Genomic DNA, 14,202 nt, shown 5'->3' with positions numbered 1-14,202 from the left:
TCTGTGTCAACCATCTGAGATAGAGGGCGTTTATGAGCCCCTGACGGTTTCTGAGTCGCCTGGGCAGGCGCGGGCTAAGACCCCGGCTGTCCCAAGGCTGCAGCGTCATCAAACCTTTTATGTAAGGAGTTTACATTGTCATTTAAGACCTTCCACATATCCATCCAATCAGGTGTCGGCCCCGACGGGGGCGACACCACACTTATCTGCCCTTGCTCCGCCTCCACGTAACCTTCCTCATCAAACATGTCGACACAGCCGTACCGACACACCGCACACACACAGGGAATGCTCAGACTGAGGACAGGACCCCACAAAGTCCTTTGGGGAGACAGAGAGAGAGTGTGCCAGCACACACCACAGCGCTATTTAACACAGGGATTCTCACTGATAATAAGTAATTACCCAATAGCTGCTTTATATGTCTTATTTGCGCCTAAATTTATGTGCCCCCCCTCTCTTTTTAACCCGTCTTGTACCTGGATACTGCAGGGGAGAGCCTGGGGAGCTGCTTCCAGCGGAGCTGTGAAGAGAAAATGGTGTGCTGAGGAAGAAGGCCCCGCCCCCTCAGGGGCGGGCTTCTGTCCCGCTTTCTGTGTGAAAAAATGGCGAGGGTTTTTACATATATACAGTGCCAGACTGTATATATGTATTTTTATGCCAAAAGGTACGTCAATTGCAGCCCAGGGCGCCCCCTCCCCCCCCCCCCCCCCCCAGCGCCCTGCACCCTACAGTGACCAGAGTGTGTAAGTGTGCTGGGAGCAATGGCGCACAATGCTGTGCGCTACCTTAATGAAGACAGGAGTCTTTAGCCGCCGATTTCGTCATCTTCAAGCTTCTGTTCTTCTGGCTCTGCGAGGGGGACGGCGGCGCGGCTCCGGGAACGGACGATCGAGGGCAGGTGCCTGTGTTCGAACCCTCTGGAGCTAATGGTGTCCAGTAGCCTAAGAAGCCCAAGCTAGCTGCAAGCAGGTAGGTTCGCTTCTCTCCCCTTAGTCCCTCGTAGCAGTGAGTCTGTTGCCAGCAGATCTCACTGAAAATAAAAAACCTAATAAATACTTTCTTTACTAGTAAGCTCAGGAGAGCCCCTAGTGTGCAACCAGCTCTGGCCGGGCACAGATTCTAACTGAGGTCTGGAGAAGGGGCATAGAGGGAGGAGCCATTGCACACCAGATAGTACCTAATCTTTTCTGTAGAGTGCCCAGTCTCCTGCGGAGCCCGTCTATTCCCCATGGTCCTTACGGAGTTCCCAGCATCCACTAGGACGTCAGAGAAATATATATATAGCCTGGTGTGGCAGGGAGTTACCCCCCAATTGCGCAGTGGGTGGAGTCAGTAATAGGTGGTTACTGACGGTAAGCGGGAAACCCTTGTATTCCAAGGCTGTGATTGCCTGGCGGAGCGAGGTCACCCGGGCACAAGCAGTGATGTTGTACCTTGGCGGTGAGGCTGCAGTGTGGCCGGAGCAGATTCTTGTGGTTTACATATGGCGGTTATATCTAGCGACTACGTAAGTAGCAGGATAAGTGATTCGCTGCCACTTATCAGAGAGGCCTACTGGCCTAACAAAGGTGTGTGTGTGCAATATGTGATTACTATCTCCCCTCTGAGCACATCATCTCTCCGTTACTAACTCATACCCAAGTAACAAGACATTTACTGTACATACAGTATGCGTTATACTATAGACCATGTAAATGTTATCAGGACTGTAATAACGACACACACAGACAGACAAGGACACACATGGAAGGACGGAATGACGGGTACACACAGACAGACAAGGATACACATGGAAGGAAGGAATGACGGGTACACACAGACAGACAAGGATACACATGGAAGGACGGAATGACGGGCACACACACAGACAGACAAGGATACACATGGAAGGACGGAATGACGGGTACACACAGACAGACAAGGATACACATGGAAGGACGGAATGACGGGTACACACAGACAGACAAGGATACACATGGAAGGAAGGAATGACGGCACACACAGGCAGACAAGGATACACATGGAAGGACGGAATGACGGGCACACACACAGACAGACATGGATACACATGGAAGGACAGAATGACGGGTACACACAGACAGACAAGGATACACATGGAAGGAAGGAATGACGGCACACACACAGACAGACAAGGATACACATGGAAGGACGGAATGACGGGCACACAGACAGACAGACAAGGATACACATGGAAGGACGGAATGACGGGCACACAGGCAGACAAGGATACACATGGAAGGACGGAATGACGGGCACACACAGACAGACAAGGATACACATGGAAGGACGGAATGACGGGCACACAGACAGACAAGGATACTGTGACAGGACGGTCCCGTACGAAAGCACTCGCCGCTTTCGCGTCCCGTCTCCTGCGCACAGATTGGAAGGTTAGGTCACACGAGGCCCGACCACATAGGGGATTCCCGCTAACCGTCAGTAACCGCCTGTTACTGACTCCACCCACTGCGCTGTGGGCGGGTTTATGCTGCCACCACCAAACTCCTAACCTGCCGTGGCGTTTGGAACCACGGTTCTGCTCTGTATGTGCCGACGCACTGCCTTACCACACCTGTGTGGTGTTGACGAATCCCCACTAGCCACTTGCTAGGCTTCTACCGGTAGCTGGCGGAAGGCGGAACTTGGAGACGTTAGGTGCTTCCCTGGACAGCCGGAGGACGGGGCTATGTTTGGAATAACCCTGTAGGTCACAAGATGACGCGGTCTTCTTGAGGCAAATGGTATTTATTTGCAATAGTTCTAAAGAGTTGTAAAATTGGAAGAGAAAGGAAGGCTCTTGTGTGGGCGCACTCTTATTAAAGGAAGTAAGTTATATATAACAATTTGGAAGGATGTTTAAAACATAACTTTTATTGATATTGTTATAACACAAAAAAACTCTTCCCGGAAATCTATCCTTAAAGATACAGATTTGAAAATATCTTTTAAAATAAAATTGTTCTGGTCTCTTTATTGTAAAGAGTATTTGGAAGGGTTGTAGACATAAATTGGTCATACCCCCATTCCCCCTGACCAGTACAGAAATTCTGTATTAATGGAACCTCAGGATGGTCAAGACACAGTTGTATATAAGGCAGAGCTCTTTGGCTATAGGTAACTAGGGTAATGATCAGCAGTCACACCTCTAGGAATGGTACACCTGATTAGCATACAGATATCATGATTTGAAGAAATGTTATACAAGAATCAATGGGCATCCTAATGTCCGTGCGAATATCTGTATATTATCAACACTGAAAAAGAACGGATTGCCAAATAGGATTAGTGGTGATACTGCTGTTGGTGTTTTTATCACATAAGTGAGGAAAAATCCTACTCTACAACACCAGGTATTCGCAGGCAGTCTCCTTTCCTGATACTGACCTGGCCCAACGCTGTTTAGCTTCCAAGATCAGACGAGATCGGGCGCTGGCAGCGTGGTATGGTAGTAGAGAATTTAATGTGTACACCAATGAGAGTGCACCTATATATGAAATAGGAAATTTGGGAGAGACAGACAGGAAAGTGATAGAAAAAAGTAGTGAAAATGTGTGGATCTGCTTTCCACGTTAGACCCGGTTCCAAAATTCCCACTAAAGTGGTGCAATGTTACGGGAATCGTGGATGAGAGTCCACGAGGTTGGTGATCATAGGATAATTTGGTTGTCAGTGTTAGTGCTGTTAATTTTAATTCAATCAAAGGACCTCTTGACTACCGCACATATTGTGATTTCTCCAAAATAAATAAATGAATAATTCTCTGTATTGGATATCTGATGGAAGATAGAAAAACTCACAACAGTTACGGATGCATTTAGAGTCCGTATAGCCAATAGAAGCCTCGGATCGGTGAATTTCACAATGCACTTAACAAGAGACACATACCGAAAGGGAGAAGAAAGGAAAAAATCCCTGTCGATAGGATGCAGTTATCCCGTTAATAGCGTATGATAATTACGGGAGAAAAGAGAAAAGAAAATCATAAAAGCCTAAATGCCAAACAAATATGGAAGGTATATGCTGAATTTAGACATTTACTATTCAAATCATTTGATATCTACAGCTTGGCCTCTAGTAGAAGAGGTGCTGAGTGCATGGTTATATGCTGTAATGACCCCTTAGCAACACTGTAATACACATTAAGTGTGAGATAAATAAGACAATTCTGCCCGAATTTACAGAAGATGTTACTATCTGTGGCATGCAGCCACAAGATAGTGGGGCTTACGGTTTCACCAATGAAGATAGGAGAGCCAAAGAGAACGAGCAGATGTATGAGGCTAATGCCAAGATGGAGCTGTGTAGACGAGACCCCTTGCGGAAAACGCGTTTCACCCTTAGGCTTGTTCACTTCCGGGTTCCAACCCTCTTCTGTAAATTCGGGCAGAATTGTCTTATTTATCTCACACTTAATGTGTATTACAGTGTTGCTAAGGGGTCATTACAGCATATAACCATGCACTCAGCACCTCTTCTACTAGAGGCCAAGCTGTAGATATCAAATGATTTGAATAGTAAATGTCTAAATTCAGCATATACCTTCCATATTTGTTTGGCATTTAGGCTTTTATGATTTTCTTTTCTCTTTTCTCCCGTAATTATCATACGCTATTAACGGGATAACTGCATCCTATCGACAGGGATTTTTTCCTTTCTTCTCCCTTTCGGTATGTGTCTCTTGTTAAGTGCATTGTGAAATTCACCGATCCGAGGCTTCTATTGGCTATACGGACTCTAAATGCATCCGTAACTGTTGTGAGTTTTTCTATCTTCCATCAGATATCCAATACAGAGAATTATTCATTTATTTATTTTGGAGAAATCACAATATGTGCGGTAGTCAAGAGGTCCTTTGATTGAATTAAAATTAACAGCACTAACACTGACAACCAAATTATCCTATGATCACCAACCTCGTGGACTCTCATCCACGATTCCCGTAACATTGCACCACTTTAGTGGGAATTTTGGAACCGGGTCTAACGTGGAAAGCAGATCCACACATTTTCACTACTTTTTTCTATCACTTTCCTGTCTGTCTCTCCCAAATTTCCTATTTCATATATAGGTGCACTCTCATTGGTGTACACATTAAATTCTCTACTACCATACCACGCTGCCAGCGCCCGATCTCGTCTGATCTTGGAAGCTAAACAGCGTTGGGCCAGGTCAGTATCAGGAAAGGAGACTGCCTGCGAATACCTGGTGTTGTAGAGTAGGATTTTTCCTCACTTATGTGATAAAAACACCAACAGCAGTATCACCACTAATCCTATTTGGCAATCCGTTCTTTTTCAGTGTTGATAATATACAGATATTCGCACGGACATTAGGATGCCCATTGATTCTTGTATAACATTTCTTCAAATCATGATATCTGTATGCTAATCAGGTGTACCATTCCTAGAGGTGTGACTGCTGATCATTACCCTAGTTACCTATAGCCAAAGAGCTCTGCCTTATATACAACTGTGTCTTGACCATCCTGAGGTTCCATTAATACAGAATTTCTGTACTGGTCAGGGGGAATGGGGGTATGACCAATTTATGTCTACAACCCTTCCAAATACTCTTTACAATAAAGAGACCAGAACAATTTTATTTTAAAAGATATTTTCAAATCTGTATCTTTAAGGATAGATTTCCGGGAAGAGTTTTTTTGTGTTATAACAATATCAATAAAAGTTATGTTTTAAACATCCTTCCAAATTGTTATATATAACTTACTTCCTTTAATAAGAGTGCGCCCACACAAGAGCCTTCCTTTCTCTTCCAATTTTACAAGTCTTCGCACCTTCTGGCTCTGGGTGCACCACCAATCAGGACAGCATAATACTTATACATATATATTTATATATCTATACTTAAAACGGCTAATCTTGCCGCTTTTTTCCCTTACTAATAAGGGTAACATACTGTCCAAATTTTGGTCTCTCTTTTGATTCTTCTATTATCCCAAATTTGACAAATCCTGTGCCGGATCGCCCTGTGTTTTCCAATAGTTCTAAAGAGAACTCTTCCCTATTGCTAGGGGCAACAGCATACAGCAAGATGTTCCAGCAGAATAAGATGGTACAACTACCAATCTGGAGGCACACAGGCCTCCTTTTTATGTCAAATTTCCACACAGTACCACAGGGGGGTAAGCCCTCCCTGTCTTCTCCAACCAATCAGGATAACTTAGAAAATACAAGTAAATAAATTACATTTCAAAAGGAGATAAGTGCAATAAAACAATATCCTCCTTCCTGTGACACAGACAACGTTTGGTATCAGATTAACATTCACTATTGATAAATTTATCACATAGCTTCAAAATACAAATGTTTCTGTCTCAGTCACATCTCCAGGCAAACCCAGTGTTTGAGATTACAACAGGAAAGGCTACAATACAAACAAACGGTCTTCCTTCCTGCATCTGCCATTCAGGGTTCGTATATCAATTAAATCAGTTACATGAAACAGGTTCCAAGCCCATAGACCCCGTGATTAGCATCTTAACACATCAAAAGGTTTTGCCATTCACACCTCTCTGCTAGGACAGGGCCATTTGTTCACAAACGTAAATGCATTTTAAAACCAACACAGCTTACACATTCCTTCTAAGTGCTGGCATTTGCATGCAATGTAAATGTGCAATCCTACAACTGTGCCTATTGCATTAAATATAACATTGGTGAAAACACAGTAGTAAATATATTTTTAAATACCCGGTGCCTAGCACCCACACTACATTTAAAGATGGAGCTTAGCACCAGTGCACAGTTTAAAAGTGGCGCCAAGCGCCCATTGTCCTTGAATATGGCGCCGGTCACTGAGGGTTAACCCCTTCAGTGCCGCGCCGCCATTGTCCACGTGGGCTGGGGGTCTCTCCGGCCACAGATACACATGGAAGGACGGAATGACGGGCACACAGACAGACAAGGATACACATGGAAGGACGGAATGACGGGCACACACAGACGGATACACATGGAAGGACGGAATGACGGGCACACACAGACAGACAATGATACACATGGAAGGACGGAATGACGGGCACACAGACAGACAAGGATACACATGGAAGGACGGAATGACGGGCACACAGACAGACAAGGATACACATGGAAGGACGGAATGACGGGCACACAGACAGACAAGGATACACATGGAAGGACGGAATGACGGGCACACAGACAGACAAGGATACACATGGAAGGACGGAATGACGGGCACACAGACAGACAAGGATACACATGGAAGAACGGAATGACGGACACACAGACAGACATGGATACACATGGAAGGACGGAATGACGGGCACACACAGGCAGACAAGGATACACATGGAAGGACGGAATGACGGGCACACACAGTCGGGTGACATACTGCAGTACGCACACACACACCCTGTGAGTATCCCAGCTGGGTGACAGAAGGGGGTGAGGACCATCAGATGACAGAACATAGCTCTCTTCCACTAACCTGAGTGTCTCCTCCTCGCGGGCCGCCCAACGGTGCTGAGGGATTCTGGAGCTGGCCAGAACTCATATCGGCCATCCGACGCTCCATCTGCTCTAAGCGCTCCAGAATAGACATCCTGAACTGATTGTCTGTCAGAGAGAGAAGGTGACAATGACACACAATGTATACCACCAACAATCACACCCTACCTGTGTCATACACACACACGTATTACATTCCCTACCTGCCGCGCTATAATCCTTCCCAGCATCCTCTCCTGCAGCCTCAGGAGCCCCGGGCGGCACAGCCCTGTGAAGTTGGCTGCAGGGGATAACCCTGAGAGTAAGATTTCCTGCTGTCCTGTGATGTGTCAGTGCTCCTCTGTCCTATAATCCTCACCCTACTAAAATAGACATCCCCCTCCCTCACTCACTCATTAAAGGGAAGGAAAATCCGACTCAGCCGCTGGAATATGTCAAAATAAGAAACAGGATTCTGAGGATTTCACTGGCTGTGATTCACCTAATCATTATCTACGTGACACAACATACAGCAGTACTGAGTATACTCAGGTGTGCAGCTAACAGACTGCAGCTATCCGCACACCATACACCCAGACTGCACAGTCACCCACACACCATACACCCAGACTGCACAGTCACCCACACACCATACACCCAGACTGCACAGTCACCCACACACCATACACCCAGACTGCAGAGTCACCCACACACCATACACCCAGACTGCACAGTCACCCACACACCATACACCCAGACTGCACAGTCACCCACACACCATACACCCAGACTGCAGAGTCACCCACACACCATACACCCAGACTGCACAGTCACCCACACACCATACACCCAGACTGCACAGTCACCTGCACACCCAGACTGCACAGTCACCCACACACCATACACCCAGACTGCACAGTCACCCACACACCATACACCCAGACTGCACAGTCACCTGCACACCCAGACTGCACAGTCACCCACACACCATACACCCAGACTGCACAGTCACCCACACACCATACACCCAGACTGCACAGTCACCCACACACCATACACCCAGACTGCACAGAAACCCACACCCCATACACCCAGACTGCAGAGTCACCCACACACCATACACCCAGACTGCACAGTCACCCACACACCATACACCCAGACTGCAGAGTCACCCACACACCATACACCCAGACTGCACAGTCACCCACACACCATACACCCAGACTGCACAGTCACCTGCACACCCAGACTGCACAGTCACCCACACACCATACACCCAGACTGCACAGTCACCCACACCATACACCCAGACTGCACAGTCACCTGCACACCCAGACTGCACAGTCACCCACAAACCATACACCCAGACTGCACAGTCACCCACACACCATACACCCAGACTGCACAGTCACCCACACACCATACACCCAGACTGCACAGAAACCCACACCCCATACACCCAGACTGCAGAGTCACCCACACACCATACACCCAGACTGCACAGTCACCTGCACACCCAGACTGCACAGTCACCCACACACCATACACCCAGACTGCACAGTCACCCACACACCATACACCCAGACTGCACAGTAACCCACACCCCATACACCCAGACTGCAGAGTCACCCACACACCATACACCCAGACTGCACAGTCACCTGCACACCCAGACTGCACAGTCACCCACACACCATACACCCAGACTGCACAGTCACCCACACACCATACACCCAGACTGCACAGTAACCCACACCCCATACACCCAGACTGCAGTCACCCACACACCATACACCCAGACTGCACAGTAACCCACACCCCATACACCCAGACTGCAGAGTCACCCACACACCATACACCTAGACTGCACAGTCACCCACACACCATACACCCAGACTGCACAGTCACCTGCACACACCATACACCCAGACTGCACAGTCACCCACACACCATACACCCAGACTGCACAGTAACCCACACCCCATACACCCAGACTGCAGAGTCACCCACACACCATACACCCAGACTGCACCGTCACCCACACACCATACACCCAGGCTGCACAGTCACCCTCACACCATACACCCAGACTGCACCGTCACCCACACACCATACACCCAGACTGCACAGTAACTCTCACACCATACACCCAGACCGCACAGTCACCTACACACCATACACCCAGACTGCACAGTCACCTACACACCATACACCCAGACTGCACAGTCACCCACACACCATACACCCAGACTGCAGAGTCACCCACACACCATACACCCAGACTGCACAGTCACCCACACACCATACACCCAGACTGCAGAGTCACCTGCACATCTTACACCCAGACTGCACAGTCACCCACACACCATACACCAAGACTGCACAGTAACCCACACCCCATACACCCAGACTGCAGAGTCACCCACACACCATACACCCAGACTGCACAGTCACCCACACACCATACACCCAGACTGCAGTCACCCTCACACCATACACCCAGACTGCAGTCACCTACACACCATACACCCAGACTGCAGAGTCACCCACACACCATACACCCAGACTGCACAGTCACCCACACACCATACACCCAGACTGCACAGTCACCTGCACACCCAGACTGCACAGTCACCCACACACCATACACCCAGACTGCACAGTCACCCACACACCATACACCCAGACTGCAGAGTCACCCACACACCATACACCCAGACTGCACAGTCACCCACACACCATACACCCAGACTGCACAGTCACCTGCACACCCAGACTGCACAGTCACCCACACACCATACACCCAGACTGCACAGTCACCCACACACCATACACCCAGACTGCACAGTCACCTGCACACCCAGACTGCACAGTCACCCACACACCATACACCCAGACTGCACAGTCACCCACACACCATACACCCAGACTGCACAGTCACCCACACACCATACACCCAGACTGCACAGAAACCCACACCCCATACACCCAGACTGCAGAGTCACCCACACACCATACACCCAGACTGCACAGTCACCCACACACCATACACCCAGACTGCAGAGTCACCCACACACCATACACCCAGACTGCACAGTCACCCACACACCATACACCCAGACTGCACAGTCACCTGCACACCCAGACTGCACAGTCACCCACACACCATACACCCAGACTGCACAGTCACCCACACACCATACACCCAGACTGCACAGTCACCTGCACACCCAGACTGCACAGTCACCCACAAACCATACACCCAGACTGCACAGTCACCCACACACCATACACCCAGACTGCACAGTCACCCACACACCATACACCCAGACTGCACAGAAACCCACACCCCATACACCCAGACTGCAGAGTCACCCACACACCATACACCCAGACTGCACAGTCACCTGCACACCCAGACTGCACAGTCACCCACACACCATACACCCAGACTGCACAGTCACCCACACACCATACACCCAGACTGCACAGTAACCCACACCCCATACACCCAGACTGCACAGTAACCCACACCCCATACACCCAGACTGCAGAGTCACCCACACACCATACACCCAGACTGCACAGTCACCTGCACACCCAGACTGCACAGTCACCCACACACCATACACCCAGACTGCACAGTCACCCACACACCATACACCCAGACTGCACAGTAACCCACACCCCATACACCCAGACTGCAGTCACCCACACACCATACACCCAGACTGCACAGTAACCCACACCCCATACACCCAGACTGCAGAGTCACCCACACACCATACACCTAGACTGCACAGTCACCCACACACCATACACCCAGACTGCACAGTCACCTGCACACACCATACACCCAGACTGCACAGTCACCCACACACCATACACCCAGACTGCACAGTAACCCACACCCCATACACCCAGACTGCAGAGTCACCCACACACCATACACCCAGACTGCACCGTCACCCACACACCATACACCCAGGCTGCACAGTCACCCTCACACCATACACCCAGACTGCACCGTCACCCACACACCATACACCCAGACTGCACAGTAACTCTCACACCATACACCCAGACCGCACAGTCACCTACACACCATACACCCAGACTGCACAGTCACCTACACACCATACACCCAGACTGCACAGTCACCCACACACCATACACCCAGACTGCAGAGTCACCCACACACCATACACCCAGACTGCACAGTCACCCACACACCATACACCCAGACTGCAGAGTCACCTGCACATCTTACACCCAGACTGCACAGTCACCCACACACCATACACCCAGACTGCACAGTAACCCACACCCCATACACCCAGACTGCAGAGTCACCCACACACCATACACCCAGACTGCACAGTCACCCACACACCATACACCCAGACTGCAGTCACCCTCACACCATACACCCAGACTGCAGTCACCTACACACCATACACCCAGACTGCACAGTCACCCACACACCATACACTCAGACTGCACAGTCACCCACACACCATACACCCAGACTGCACAGTCACCCACACACCATACACCCAGACTGCACAGTCACCCACACACCATACACCCAGACTGCACAGTCACACTCACACCATACACCCAGACTGCACAGTCACCCACACACCATACACCCAGACTGCAGTCACCCTCACACCATACACCCAGACTGCAGAGTCACCCACACACCATACACCCAGACTGCAGAGTCACCTACACACCATACACCCAGACTGCACAGTCACCCACACCCCATACACCCAGACTGCAGAGTCACCCACACACCATACACCCAGACTGCACAGTCACCCACACACCATACACCCAGACTGCACAGTCACCCACACACCATACACCCAGACTGCACAGTCACCCTCACACCATACACCCAGACTGCACAGTCACCCGTACACCATACACCCAGACTGCACAGTATCCTGCACACCATACACCCAGACTGCACAGTCACCCTCACACCATACACCCAGACTGCACAGTCACCTACACCCCATACACCCAGACTGCACAGCCACCCACACACCATACACCCAGACTGCACAGTCACCTACACACCATACACCCAGACTGCACAGTCACCCACACACCATACACCCAGACTGCACAGTCACCCACACGACTGCACAATCACCCTCACACCACATACCCAGACTGCACCGTCACCCGCACACCATACACCCAGACTGCACAGTTACCCACACACCATACACCCAGACTGCACAGTCACCTACACACCATACACCCAGACTGCACAGTCACCCTCACACCATACACCCAGACTGCAGTCATCCTAACACCATACAGCCAGACTGCACAGTCACTCTCACACCATACACCCAGACTGCACAGTCACCCACACACCATACACCCAGACTGCACAGTCACCCACACACCATACACCCAGACTGCACAGTCACCTACACACCATACACCCAGACTGCACAGTCACCCTCACACCATACAGCCAGACTGCACAGTCACCCACACCCCATACACCCAGACTGCACAGTCACCCACACCCCATACACCCAGACTGCACAGTCACCCACACCCCATACACCCAGACCGCACAGTCACCCACACACCATACACCCAGATTGCAGTCACCCACACACCATACACCCACACTGCAGTCACCCTCACACCATACACCCAGACTGTACAGTCACCCTCACACCATACACCCAGACCGCACAGTCACCCAAACACCATACACCCAGACTGCACAGTCACCCACACCCCATACACCCAGACTGCAGAGTCACCCACACACCATACACCCAGACTGCACAGTCACCCACACACCATACACCCAGACTGCACAGTCACCCACACACCATACACCCAGACTGCACAGTCACCCTCACACCATACTCCCAGACTGCACAGTCATCCTAACACCATACAGCCATACTGCACAGTCACCCACACACCATACACTCAGACTGCACAGTCACCTGTACACCATACACCCAGACTGCACAGTAACCTGCACACCATACACCCAGACTGCACAGTCACCCTCACACCATACACCCAGACTGCACAGTCACCTACACCCCATACACCCAGACTGCACAGTCACCCACACACCATACACCCAGACTGCACAGTCACCTACACACCATACACCCAGACTGCACAGTCACACACACACCCAGACTGCACCGTCACCCGCACACCATACACCCAGACTGCACAGTCACCCACACACCATACACCCAGACTGCACAGTCACCTACACACCATACACCCAGACTGCACAGTCACCCTCACACCATACACCCAGACTGCAGTCATCCTAACACCATACAGCCAGACTGCACAGTCACCCTCACACCATACACCCAGACTGCACAGTCACCCACACACCATACACCCAGACTGCACAGTCACCCACACACCATACACCCAGACTGCACAGTCACCTACACACCATACACCCAGACTGCACAGTCACCCTCACACCATACAGCCAGACTGCACAGTCACCCACACCCCATACACCCAGACTGCACAGTCACCCACACCCCATACACCCAGACTGCACAGTCACCCACACACCATACACCCAGACCGCACAGTCACCCACACACCATACACCCAGATTGCAGTCACCCACACACCATACACCCAGACTGCACCGTCACCCACACTGCAGTCACCCTCACACCAT

The 14,202-nt window shown here is 50.2% G+C and overlaps 1 protein-coding gene and 2 pseudogenes across 3 annotated transcripts in view; 1 reads left to right on the top strand and 2 right to left on the bottom strand.

Annotated features, from left to right (window-relative positions):
- LOC134935883 (calmodulin-binding transcription activator 2-like) overlaps positions 1–14,202 on the bottom strand; it is an 86,949-nt gene that overhangs the window by 30,905 nt on the left and 41,842 nt on the right. For all 3 annotated transcript variants that reach the window (XM_063930730.1, XM_063930731.1, XM_063930732.1), the window contains exon 9: positions 7,492–7,619. In XM_063930730.1, the coding sequence (XP_063786800.1) occupies positions 7,492–7,619 (128 nt within the window). The remainder of the gene's footprint in view (positions 1–7,491; positions 7,620–14,202) is intronic.
- On the bottom strand, positions 3,360–3,478 carry LOC134937543 (5S ribosomal RNA; annotated as a pseudogene).
- LOC134937531 (5S ribosomal RNA) lies at positions 5,123–5,241 on the top strand (annotated as a pseudogene).

This window comes from Pseudophryne corroboree, chromosome 6, assembly GCF_028390025.1.
Source record: "Pseudophryne corroboree isolate aPseCor3 chromosome 6, aPseCor3.hap2, whole genome shotgun sequence".
In the NCBI taxonomy this organism is placed as follows: Eukaryota; Metazoa; Chordata; class Amphibia; order Anura; family Myobatrachidae; genus Pseudophryne; species Pseudophryne corroboree.
This window is presented reverse-complemented; position numbering and strand designations above follow the sequence as displayed.